The sequence below is a fragment of the Agelaius tricolor genome, unplaced genomic scaffold (assembly GCF_023055355.1).
Source record: "Agelaius tricolor isolate 1412-34295 unplaced genomic scaffold, bAgeTri1.0.p SCAF_10, whole genome shotgun sequence".
Taxonomy (NCBI): Eukaryota; Metazoa; Chordata; class Aves; order Passeriformes; family Icteridae; genus Agelaius; species Agelaius tricolor.
The window spans coordinates 930,730-943,316 of NW_027269270.1; the positions used below are offsets into that span (position 1 = coordinate 930,730).

At 45.6% G+C, this 12,587-nt stretch overlaps 2 protein-coding genes across 4 annotated transcripts in view; both read right to left on the minus strand.

Annotated features, from left to right (window-relative positions):
* Positions 1 to 6,456, minus strand: part of VWC2L (von Willebrand factor C domain containing 2 like) — a 46,419-nt gene extending 39,963 nt beyond the window's left edge. For both annotated transcript variants that reach the window (XR_011680308.1, XM_071434329.1), the window contains exons 1-2: positions 5,283 to 6,456; positions 2,740 to 3,206 (exon numbers count right to left, since the gene is read on the minus strand). Coding sequence is in view for 1 of the 2 variants with exons in the window: in XM_071434329.1 (XP_071290430.1) it covers positions 2,740 to 3,150 (411 nt within the window). In the remaining variant the exon portion in view is untranslated. The remainder of the gene's footprint in view (positions 1 to 2,739; positions 3,207 to 5,282) is intronic.
* Positions 6,457 to 6,610: 154 nt separating this feature from the next.
* Positions 6,611 to 12,587, minus strand: part of SPAG16 (sperm associated antigen 16) — a 374,434-nt gene continuing 368,457 nt past the window's right edge. For both annotated transcript variants that reach the window (XM_071434327.1, XM_071434326.1), the window contains one exon: positions 6,611 to 6,954. In XM_071434327.1, the coding sequence (XP_071290428.1) occupies positions 6,773 to 6,954 (182 nt within the window). In that variant the 3' untranslated portion in view covers positions 6,611 to 6,772. The remainder of the gene's footprint in view (positions 6,955 to 12,587) is intronic.

A 12,587-nucleotide genomic window follows, 5' to 3' on the forward strand; every position in this document is an offset into this window, starting at 1 on the left:
TAATGATTGAGGGGCACAAGCATAAATATTTGGACAGCTGTCTAAGCTACATGGCTTGTTGGCATGTTTGTATTTTGTGCTTATGGCTGTTATGACTCAAAAAATCAGATGTACAAGATCTGTTCACTAGAAGAAAGCTAAATATTCAAGAAATGGGCCTTTGTAACTACTCCTTTACCCTGACAGCATCACAGTTACTGCCAGTGGTAAGAAAAAATGATTAAATCACATTTGGATTTCTCACCCCAAACCTGAGAAAAAAAATCTAGAAACAATACAGGAAAATTCACCCAACTGGAAACCTCTCATAGATATTGATATCCTAGGGAAAAAAAAATCTGGGAGAAAAAAAATTAATCCCAATTTGTGAAAGATCAGGCAGCTGAAATTTCTACAAGATGAGTCAGTCCTGGCACACACACACAGACACACACTTGCAAAAGATTTTTAAATAGAGGCTAATTTCAGCTGAAACTCAGCAGCGACAAGCACTTCTATAGATGACGATTTGGAATCTACATTCCAGCAAAAGTAAATCAAGTGGGTGAAAGGGTTCTGAGACCACATAAAACAGTGCCTCTGTTTCCACTGAAAGCAGCCTGGGCTCGAGTCAGAACAGCCTCTCGTCTTTGCCTTCAGTGTGTGTGCAATGGATGGGAGAAAGTTTGCAGACATTATCAATTCAACAGGATGAGGGAAGAGCAGAGCTCAGAGCCTGTAAAACCTATGAACTGCTCAAGATTTCATCTGCAGAGATAGCAGGTATAATCTTTATTCTGCTGAAATAAACAACAAAATGCTTGGATGCCTCATAAAGTCAAGACTTCAGAGAAGCAGCAGCTTCCTGAATCTCAAAGTTCTGCCTTTCCTATAGAATTTATAAAGTCATAGTTCACAGGTGCTTCTTTTTTCCCCACAAAACAGTGATCTTCCATTGTCTGACTCTCCTACAGAACTTTGAGGAAAAAAGCAACCCACTGTTTACTCTAGGTAAACACAGAGACTTTCAAAACATTGGTTCCTGCCCTGTCCCACAACATATTGAGCTTTCAGCAAAACACAAGTCCAGGTCAAGAGTTTGACTGTCAGCTAAATTAAGTGTGAAGGATCTGCCATTAGTTCTGGACAGAGGGTTACTGTGTGTCACAGTGGTGTGACACTGTCTACTTTGTGCTTCTCAGAGGGTGCTGCAACTTTGCTTTCCACACAACACCCCAAGGGTTTGAATACAGCAAGCAGGGAACCAGATGGCTCCTAACTCTCTCCAACAGCTTTTCTCTCCTGTATTCTGTTTTCCTAGAGTTTAAGCTGTTATCAGGATGAAATTATTTCTTTCACGAGAAGAGATCACTACTTTTCCACTTAATTCACACACAAAAGATACTTTAATGACAAGATCTATCTCTCCCACTGAAATCTCTTCAGAGTCCTTACAAATTTCTGCTTCCTGAAAATGAGACCTGATAGCTCTAACATGTAAACCTGATCACCTAGGTGGGATATCTCACCACTTGACAACACAGATGTCAAAATGCAACCACTGAAGTGTGATCATGGGATGAACTTGGGCCTTCCCAGGGCAAGAAGAAACTGTTATCTGAGCAGTTATATCAAGATCAGCATCTTCATATCCTTCAGCAAAGCAGGGTGGCCCTCAAGGAGATGCTCCTCATACATTTGCTTTATCTTGTGCTTGTGACATTAAACTGTCTTGGGCAGACTCAGTGACTGCAGCTCCAGATGGACAGAGAAAGAGAAACACACACCACACATGATAGAAGAAAGGAACTACTAACTGCTACCTTCCCTGAAAATGCCCATTTCTGTGAAAAAGGAACTGCCATCTATGTTACTGAGAACTGGTGAAGTACTCAGACCTATATGCAATTATTTTCCTTGCAGGAAAGACAATGAACTGGCCAAGTGTATGATAAGATCTGGCACTCAGCCAGGAAGAGTTACAGGCTGTTGTTAATTATGGAGGTTCAACTCTTAAAGCCACATGACCTGGAAGAACAAACTTGTGCACGTACAGCTTTTACAGCCCCTGTTCTTCACTGTGAAATGCTCTTTTCAGAATTGAATAGCACAATTGAAAGCTCGTGATCAGACTCATTAGAATGAGAATTGCAGGTTGTGGAGTGGTTTTGGAAAACACGACTTGTTTTTAAGATGTATTTCAGGATTTCTTTATGACATTCCTTACAATAACTCAACCATTACAATGAAACCCCACACTTCTCACTGCTTGAGATGCTCATCTGCCTAGGCTTTCATCTTCTCCATTCTAGACAGCCTTATCACAGTTGAAATGAAAAAATTAAATAGAGTTTACCATCTACTTATTTGCATGCTCATACAGTTATGAGTAACAACTCTCAGCACCATCCCATCAATTTTTTGCTATCCAAATTGCAAAAGGGGTTCTTAAAAAGCACTCAGTACTGGGTTACACAGCCTTGGTAGTCCAGCATGAGCCATGCTATGAGCAAAGGAGGCAGATGCAGAGGGCTGGCAATTCCTACAGGGGCCTTTCACTGACCCCTGGCCCTCAGGGGTGCACATTAGGGGGAGGTGACAGTTTTTACATGAGTCAGACCTGATCACAGCTAAAAATGACTTCAACTTCAGCATTCATCAATGGCAGTAAGCAAATACTGAGTGCCTTTGAGAGCTCCCAACAAAAAATACAATTCCTAAAGCATACTGGTAGGAAATAGTGAAGAAAGGATTCCATACCTTAAATTCCTCCAAGATCTTGTAATTTTTCCCATGATATTCACAAAAGTTTTTTACTTCTTTGCATTCTGGACAGCATCCATTGTGTTCCACTTTTGTGCACTTTGGGTGGATTTTAGGGCATTCTGGTTGATCACAAACAGGTCCATCCTCAGTACAGACACAGGGACAGTTGGAATGTCCTGGGAAAAAACGTTCTCCCAGTTTGTACACAAAGCCACTGTCATCCACACAGCCCTTCCCCCGGTAGTCATCAAAGATCAGATTGTCATTACTGGAGGTCTGGTCCCCTTCATCAGCGGGGTAATCTTCATGATTGATGGCAGCTGGAGTGACCAAACCAGGGAGCACAAACAGAAGTATCCAGGCTTCATGGATGTGAAGAGCCATCCCCCTCCTCAGCTTCTCCATGGGACCTCAAAGCCAGATACAAACAGTTGCTTCCATAGGGAGACCAGTGTTGTGGTCTGAAAACAAACAGTTTCAAGTGAGAAAAAACTCAAAATTCAAGGAATACTGACTTATAAAAGTCATTGTTTCAACCAGTACCGAAGAATAGATCAAAGTTTTTAACTATCACTGTTTCATTTGAATTAAACCTCTTCCTAACTATTGGCAAAAAGAACAAAGCATGTGAAATACCTAAAATTAGACACACATGCCTGGAAGCATATGACCATAAAATATCTCTGAAGGAATGGTGGTTCACAGAATCATCTAATTTTTACCTTCCTCATTTTTGCGGTTGAGTTTTTGGATGCACCAGAAATTAAACCAGCTGCCTGAAATCTCATAGTGATGGGCAGCTCAAAGGGTTTTGAAGCCAAGTTTAAGAATGGTCTAAACCCCCTGTGGGGGCCACTGTCCCTTGGTGCTATGTATGGAGCACAGCCCACTTCATTAAACCGAGGTGGGAAACCTGAGCTGAAAAAGGAGTTAAACATAATCTGCTGTCAGATCTGTGTTTGAGCTGAAAGATGGTGCTGGGTTAAATTTGGGGTGCGAGAGGTGGAATAGTACAGAACCTTATTTACAGCATTTCTGAAGAGGGACTTCCTGGGCTACCAGCACAGCCCAGCCCGCAGCAGGTACGTTTAACCCTGCCAGAGGCAAGGATGCAATTCACCATCTCCGTTATTCAGCATTTCAGTGATTCCCAGCAAAAACCGCGGAGTGCAGGACGTTAAATGCCTGCATAATGCATGGAGCCGCTGAAACGTGTCGGCCTGATTAAGCTGGAGCCTTTCTAAAACTTCGGGAGCGACGCAGCACGGCCCGACCTGCGGTGAGCTGTGCTCAAGTGGTGGAGCGAGCACGGAGCCCGGCAGGGACAGGGGCTTTCAGCGACCCCCGGAGAAGGCTCCGTGCCGGTGCCTTGGGAACACTTCTGGCTGCCCACGGTGCCACATCACTGCCACCAACCTGCCCACGCACCAGCCTGCAGCCAGAGCAACCCTGGCAGCAAACTGGTTTCTAACCCCTCTTTAAAAAGCTGGGCAAAGTATTACAGGAAACTTTTAAATGAGATGAAATATCAGCATTACATGGACTGCAGAACTACGGAAGCAGATGCTGGCACAAACCAAAACAAGAAGGGCTGTTGGGGTGTGTGTGTCATCATCCCTTCTTTTCCTCCATTCCCAGAGCATGCACACACAGGCACACGGAGTCTACACAAACATGCATTAACCTACACACACGGGCAAACACGTACTCCCCCCACCCCTCGGGGTGACATTTTTATAGACTGGCTTTTTTGGTGGACTGCAGATGTTCGGCAATTAATTCTCCCTTAATTGAAGCAAAAAAGGAGCAGCAGGAGGAGAAAGCTTTAATCCCAGAGAAGCAGCTAAAGCATCCTGTTGACCAAGCAGTTTTTCCGAAGCCACAACAGAGGGAGACACCGGATATTACACAAGATTTATCAAATTCGAAAAGATATCTTCTTAATTAAAGTACTAGCTGTGTTTCCATCACAAGGACTATGCACCCTCTTGTTACTCCTATCAGCAGTATCTACTGTAACATGCTGCTTGGAAATCCAGCGATTCATGCAGATACGGCTGCTTTACATATCTACAGAGCAGAGCATCTCCCCACCTAACGCTACAGGTAGGTTGCAACACTGCAGATTTGTGGGCATTTAGGGGGAAAAAAAAAAAGAGCAGCAAACAGAGTCATTCATATCTGAGGAAATGTGAAACACTTGTGAGAATTTGTGGGAGTTTTATGAGGAAGCTCTCAAAACAAATGTGTGCATATACATATATGTATATAAAAGTTCTCCCCAGATATTTTGCTACAGCAGCTGAGATGTCCCACAGCAACTCACAGGCACTCGGCTCGATCCTGGAAATCACACAGACTGCAGACGTCTTGCACGGACACATTTCAACAAGTAAACAAATGCTGCTTGGCTGAGAATTAGTTTACAGCTTGAACTTTCTCATCATTTCTCATCCTGAGAGAGGCCAGGATCGTAGGTAAGTCTCTGAAACGTTTCCATCCGCCTTCCCTCACCCCAAGTAAATAATTCCACCTACCTGATCAGGATGGATGTGAAAGCTGAGAGGGGTCACAGGCCAACATGGACTGAAAGGTTAGAAACAGATTAGTGAAAGCAGTTCATCCTAATTACGTTTTCGGTGTTGACTCACGGACAATCCCTTTTCCTCCACCTCCCATCGCAAAACGGGAGCGCGGCAGCCCAGCAACCACAACATGAGAACTGAGCTTTAACCCGGCGCCGACGATTCAGAGGGAGCAGGATTCAGGCGGTCCGGAGGCTGCGATGTCGCGGAGAAACCCCGGTGCCAGCAGCAGAGTCATCGCGGCGAACTTGGGCTGCATCTCCTCAGGTCTCGGGGCGGGCGGGGGAGAGAAAACAACCCATCCCTGTCCCCTCCCTGTGCCCGGCGGATCTCCTGCGGCTCCAGCTTCGCCTCGGCGGGGGAAGGGGGGGAGCGATCGCGGGTTAGGCGGGAGGCAGGCGGGGGAGGGCGGGCGCAGGAGCCCCGCGCCCGGCGGGCGGGCGGCCCCCGCGCCCCTCCGGGGACTCCCCGGCCCGGACGCCGGCCATGCCCGCGCCGCGCAGCTCCGCGCTCCCTGCCTGCCCTTATTAGGATTAATTTTGCTTTTAGGAGGGTGGTGGTAAAAAAAAAAAAAAAAAGAAAAAGAAAAAAAAAGAAAAAAAAAAGAAGAAGAAGAGAGAAGAGCCGGGGGGGTAAAACCCAAAAAATAATGCAGGGGCGGGGCGCCTCCGCCCCGGCCGCTGCTCCGCCTGCCGCCGGCTGGGGCGACAGCTCTGCCCAGACCTGGCGGTCCCCCTCAGATCCACCGGCTCCCGTCAGATCCGCCAGCTGGAGCTCCTGTCAGCCCGGCTCCCCTCAGCCCGGTTCCCCTCAGATGCACCGGCTGGAGCTCCCCTCAGCCCGGTTCCCCTCAGATGCACCGGCTGGAGCTCCCCTCAGCCCGGTTCCCCTCAGAACCACCGGCTGGAGCTCCCCTCAGCCCGGCTGCCCTCGGATCCGCGGGTTGGGGGTTCTCTCAGCCCGGCTGCCCTCGGATCCGCGGGTTGGGGGTTCTCTCAGCCCCTCCGCTCTCTCCAGCTCCGGCTCAGCGCCGCTGCCCCGGCGGTGTCCGGGAAAACATCCCCCATGGCCGCATTGTGGAAACTTCGCCTCATCTTCCCACAGGCGGCTGCGCCGGGGAAGGGGCGCCCCGGCTCCTGTGGCTCGTGCTGCGCTACATTAAAAATCAATCTGCTTGCAATTCGGCTGCGCCGGCATTAGGCGTCATTGTAAAGCTGTTTCTCCAGAAACCACCAAAAGAGAGATTCTTGGCACTGGGGAAAACGCGGTGACAACAGGAAGAGGGAGAACTAGAGGGGTTTATTTGGATAAAGCGCTAAATAATGCTCCATTTGGGCGAACATTCCCCGAATAGCGCAAAGACGAGCTAGGAAGCTATAAGCGCGCAGTGCTGCTGTCAGACCGCTCTCGTGGAAGGCGATGTCACTGTGTGTCACTGTGTGTCACTGTGCCCAGCTCCAGAGGCAAACCCTGCCATCGGCACCCGCGGACAGCAGGGAATCCTGGCTGTGGAAGCGCACGCAGCGCACCTCGACCCCGGGGCCGCGCAGGATGGAGAGCTGGCCCACGGCCAGGGACAGCACCTTCACGGAGCCCTCGCTGCTGGCCAGAGCCACCAGGTCACCTGAAACACACGGCAAAGGCATCATCGAGGTTGGCAAAGGCTGCACAAGAGAGCGGCACAGGAAGTTTTGAGATGTTGGCTTTAAAGCGACTCACATGTATTTTTTCTGAGATAAATTAACAGAAAGTTTTCTGAGATAAATTAACAGAAAGTTGGACGGATCAATAACAATGAGATTGGATTTTGCAGCAATTAGGTCAGTCTGGAGACCTCATGTTCTCCTCACAAGGAGCCTGGCTACTTAGACAGAATGGCAGAATCTGCTGAGTTGGAAGGGACCCACACGGATCATGGAGTCCAACTCCTGGTCTTGCACAGGACACTGCAAGGGTCACACCATGTGCCCAAGAGCGTTGTCCAAACCTTTTTTGAACTCTGTCAGGTCTGGAGCTGTGACCATCCCTGGGGAGCCTGTGCCAGTGCCCCACCACCCTCTGGAGGAAGAACCTTTCCCTAATATCCAACTAAATCTCTCCTGATACAGCTGCAGGCCATTCCCTGAGGTCCTGTCACTGGTTCCCACAGAGCAGAGATCAGTGTCTGCCCCTCCTCTTCCCCTCACAAACCCTGGTGAGTCCCCCCTCAGTCTTCTCCAGCTGATCAGACCAAGTGCCCTCAGTCATTCCTCACACAGCTTCCCCTCAAGGCCCTTCACCATCTTTGCTGCCCTTTGAATGCTCTCTGATAGCTTAATAATTTTTTTTTGTTACAGTGATGAGAACTGCACACAATACTCAAGGTGGAGCAGACCAGAGCAGGACAATCACTTATATTTGAATACAGTTATTCAGGGACAGATTCTGAAACACAGACTGAGCACCAGAGGAGTAGATGCTCTCCTAATACCTGGAGGCATCAATATCAGACCATGCTTTTGACACTCCTTTTCTTGTACCACTCTTAAGACATGAGGATATGAGTTTTCAGCTGAATTTCCAGAAGGTCAGGCATCTAACTGTACTGAGTGCTTGCTCCTTTATATCCTTATGGAGAAAATGATGATTAAATCCTTAGTATAGAACAGGGTTTAACAGTAGAAAAAATAAAAGAAAACCTAAAAAAGGTTCTAAGGAGTTCTCAGTTTCCATGTGCTTTTTTGCAAATCAAATGGACTCAGTTTTGAACACTTTTAAGGAAGCAGAATGTGTTTATTATCTTCCTGCTTAAATAAAAGCAGAGGTAATAGCTGGTAAGTGATATGTTTGAAGTGCCTCTTATCCAGCCTCCAGATAAAGATTCTGCTTTAGAAATTAACTATAATAATAATGAGTTTCACGTACAAAAAAACCAAAAATCAATACATTCATTTCAAATCTGATGAGGCCCTAACAACAATGGGATCACTGTACTGTCAGTCATGATCTTGGTCAAACACTTTTTTCTATTTCGAGCGAGTTCAATACACCCTGCGAGTGATTACAGCCCTTCTTATGTATTGAGATTTTCTCTCGGAAAGCAAAGACATCACCAGCAGAAGAATAATTGAAATTGACATAGACCAAGTCCATCTGGCACCAAGGTCATAATTTTTGGGAAGATTATGAAAAACAGGAGATATTTTTCTATTTTTAGTAACTCAGGTTATTCACCAAATAGCCAATAGGAACATACTGTCCAACAGATGTGAGCATGGAGGAATTTATCCCAGTTTTAACACTTTAGGGCCCTGGGTGTGCCTATGTGATGTACAGTTTATGCAGGGAATATATTGTCCCTCTAAGTCATAACAATGATGCTGTCTGTTCTGCTCATGAAGATCTGATGGCTTCATTTCACCATTTATCAAAAGAAACACGTAGCCTCAAACAGCTTACAAATGCACTGAGAATATTTAGCCACAACTTATGCTTAGTGTGGTCATGGATATTTGTGCAAGAAGGAACTAGCAAGTAGAGCTAACCATGATAAATATGCCCTATTTGCAAACCTTTACAACTACCCAGCTTCTTCATCTAGAACAAAGCCTGACACAGCAAAGATCTGTAGGATGGATTAGAGTGTCCAAAGCAGCAGATGTGAATATTTATTATAAACTCTCCTCCAGCAAGTCTTTGCTGACAGAAGCATTGCATATGGATCGCACTTGCAGCGAGACTCTCCAGGCAATCGCTGGATGACTTCTCCAGGAGCCAAACAAATGCCATTTTGCCTGCAGCCCTGACACCACAACAGCTGGGCAGGGGGTTAATGTCACTTCCAGCTTCTCAAAACCACTAATGAACCCAGTTGTTACAGAGAGGGACAGGCAGGAGAAAAGATCTGGACAGCTGCAGTCCACTTCCAGAAAGCAAGGGCAGGACAGAGTGACAACTGAGACAAAGCTTCAGCTCATTCACTCCTTGGGTTGAGCAGGGCAGGGGCAGGCCCCAACCCTGCATTTTTCTGCATGCTTGGCTAGGTAAGCCACATGCCTGAAGCAAAACCATAGCACTCATCCTGTCAGTCCATGCTGCATTCTGACAGTCCTGGGAAAAGACAAAGCCAAGAGGAAAATAGAGAGGGTCAGTAAAAAGCAGCCAGCTCAGAGGTGCAGTAGTACCCTGCACTGCCTCCATCGCTGCCACTCACTGGGGGAAGGATGGAGCTGCACCTGGCAGCCCTGGTGAAGGATTATTCATTCCACAGGAGTTTCTCCCTGAGTTAGGAGGTGTTACTATCACTGACCATGACACAGCCACCTCCTGGCTCAGCAGCAGCAGGATGCACAGGCAGATGCATGTGAGGGGAAATGCACAAAATGACAACATCTCATTTCCCTCACCCTTTATGTCAACACTGATCTACAGGCTCATAACAATTTGCTCATTATAATGTAAATTTACTCCCTCCTTCCTTCCGAAAGGAGATGTTTCATTTTGGGAAGAGGGAACAAATTGTGTTTTATTGCTCTTTCAAAATTTTTTCCAATTAGGAAAGCAAACAAAAACTACTACATAATTGTGATGCAAAGCTGTATTTTAATGAAGGATACTTACTTGTCACTAACAAAGGCACTTTGATATAACACTGGAGGAAGATGAAAGCCTGAAGAGAGGTAGTTCTTCATACCTTTGACCCAACTGTCAGGTGGGGCTGGTCTGTGCAAACTCACTGAACTAAGCAGTTAGGCTGATTTGCATTGAAATGAATAGATTCTGCTTAGAAGATGCAAAATCTCCAAGACTCTGACCTCCAAATCTCACAGCCTCTAGATCTCCAGCTCACAAGGCTTCCAGAACCTGCTCTGGATCTGTTGATGCACTTGGCAACATGGGGAGATAAAAGTGAAGCTTTGCTCTGGCTGGCCCCACGCCAATCCTGAGCTCACCTTCTTCCTCAACCTGGCACACAAGGAGTGATGACAAAGCACATTGCCACCACAAAGAGACCCTACAGCAGCAGCCTTTGTGCCAGTCACAGCTGATTTGCTGTTGCCCATTGCTAAATACAAGTTCTAATTTTTCTGATGTACCCCTATTATGTTCTTAGAATAACATAAGCTCTGACCATCTGGACACTTGCTTCAAGAGGGATGCAGTGAGTTGGAAAAGGTAAAGAAAGGTAGCAAAGCCAATTAAAGGTACAAATAACTTCTGTGCAAGAGATCCTTGAGGGGATGACAGCTTAGCCAAGAAAATGGCTAAGCTGTGCATTAAAATGTACTTGGCTGATGGTGCTTACTCCACGTGTAAACCTCAGGCTTCAGGCCTTTCTTGGGGATCCACAGAGAAATGTGGAGCCAAGCCAGACCCAGATCACCCCCAGGGATGGTGAAACACAGGATTCCCATGAAAAATGTCTGTATCCCTCCTCACCTGGGAGCTGCAGGGCAGCCAGGATCTGGAATCTCTGGACAGTCACCTTTCTGCTTGGACCAGATTGAGTTTTCTCTGGGGAATCAAGGCAATTTCAGCTCTCATTTTCCCCCCAGCACTGGAGTTAAGTACTGCTGTAGGTTTCCAGTCCCAGTGTCCTACAGAGAAAAGCTCTGTTCTTGTCTCTGGACTGGCAATGCTCTTTGTTTTAGGCATTGATTAATTACAATGCAGTGCTGTTGTTTGGGCTGGAAATACATTTGTACTTAAAACAATAAAAATCATCCATGCCCTTCTAGAAGAACTATTCCTGCTACTAAAACTGTATATCTACATTGTTTTGAAACAAGAGCTGAACCCTAAAATTATTTAGTACCTCAGAGACAGTAATATTTTAGTAATTTTTTTTTTTTTTTTTTTACTTTTAGGATCATACCCCACTCTGGAAAAGGGGGTAGTTAAGATTAATTCTGTTGTATGCAAATCTGTTCTTGTACATTTTCCAAATGTACATAAAGTTATGGGTTTGATAAAGACCTTAGCCATAAAGTGCCAAAAGCAGGAATCTGGCAAAAATCCCACCAAATTTACTGGAGTGTCCATACTGACCTAAACATATGAACTTAAAAGCAAAGTTACTGCATTCAGTGAGGCTCAGTTGTGTTAGATAAAAGTAGGCAACCTGCTTTTTCTCATCTGCAAGGAACTTTGCATACCTAAGGAACTAAAGCCCCTCCTGAGAAATCAGTATGAAATCCATCTCCTAATTTGAACTGGTGGATAAATTTAAAATAGGGCAGGCGTGTTGAAGCAATCTAATTTGTTACTGCATTTCTTCAGAAGACAGAACTAGACAAGATTAATTTGCTGGGTTGATGGTTCCAAATTACTTGGGGTAAAAGGAACAAAACCTGTACTTGTCAAAAGATAGTTTGACAATTTATATTTCATAAGAGCCTGACAGAAATCACAGCCATGATTACTGTCTTCCTTGTACAATGATTTTGAGTGAAACCTTGCCAGGACCACACTACATACTGCTTTACATGTCCAAAAAGCTGCAAACTGGGACAGGTTTGGAGCAAACCATCACCACTGCTCACTGGTGAGCCTTTTTATATGCCCATTAAACATTGAACTTTTCTTTGGGCAAATTCATTTACTAATTCTGTAACATCCCATTATCAAAAACTCTGAAAAGTTCTGTTTTAGCCCACCAGTACTTCATGTTTCTGGAGCAGCCTAGCAGCTTCAATGCTAATAAAACAGTGTTGTAACAAAAGTCACAAACTCCACAGCTCCCAGGCACATCAGGCTGCGACATTCCTCGTGATGACTGGCACTGTTTGCTCACTCCCAGTAATATTTTCCATAGATCAGCAGCTCAGGTGAAGTCTTCTGCTCAAAAATGGGGCAGAACAAGGACAGTGACAGATCCAACCCTCTCCTCTCTGCTCCAGCAGAACCTCTCCTCTTCTCAGAGACAACAGGGCAGTCGAGAGCAGGATTTGGGCAGTTGTTTCTAGTCAAGGTACAGCAGTTACTTTAGACTGCCTTGCAAATAATTCTGATGTGATAACTTCCCCAATTTAAAAATTACTTGCACTGCCTAACTATAAGCAAAATAGTTTTTTTTTTTCATCCACCTTCAAAGACAAACCCAGCTATTTCTGGGTTTAAATTAAAAATAAAAAATCTTGCATGGATTGAAGAAATTCTGTTTATCATAACTGCATACAGAAGCCTGAGACCATTCCTGATGGCACAGATGAAATAACATATCAAAGAAAGAAAGCAAGAAAAGCTTTGATCAATAGGGAAATGGTTTTTATACACATC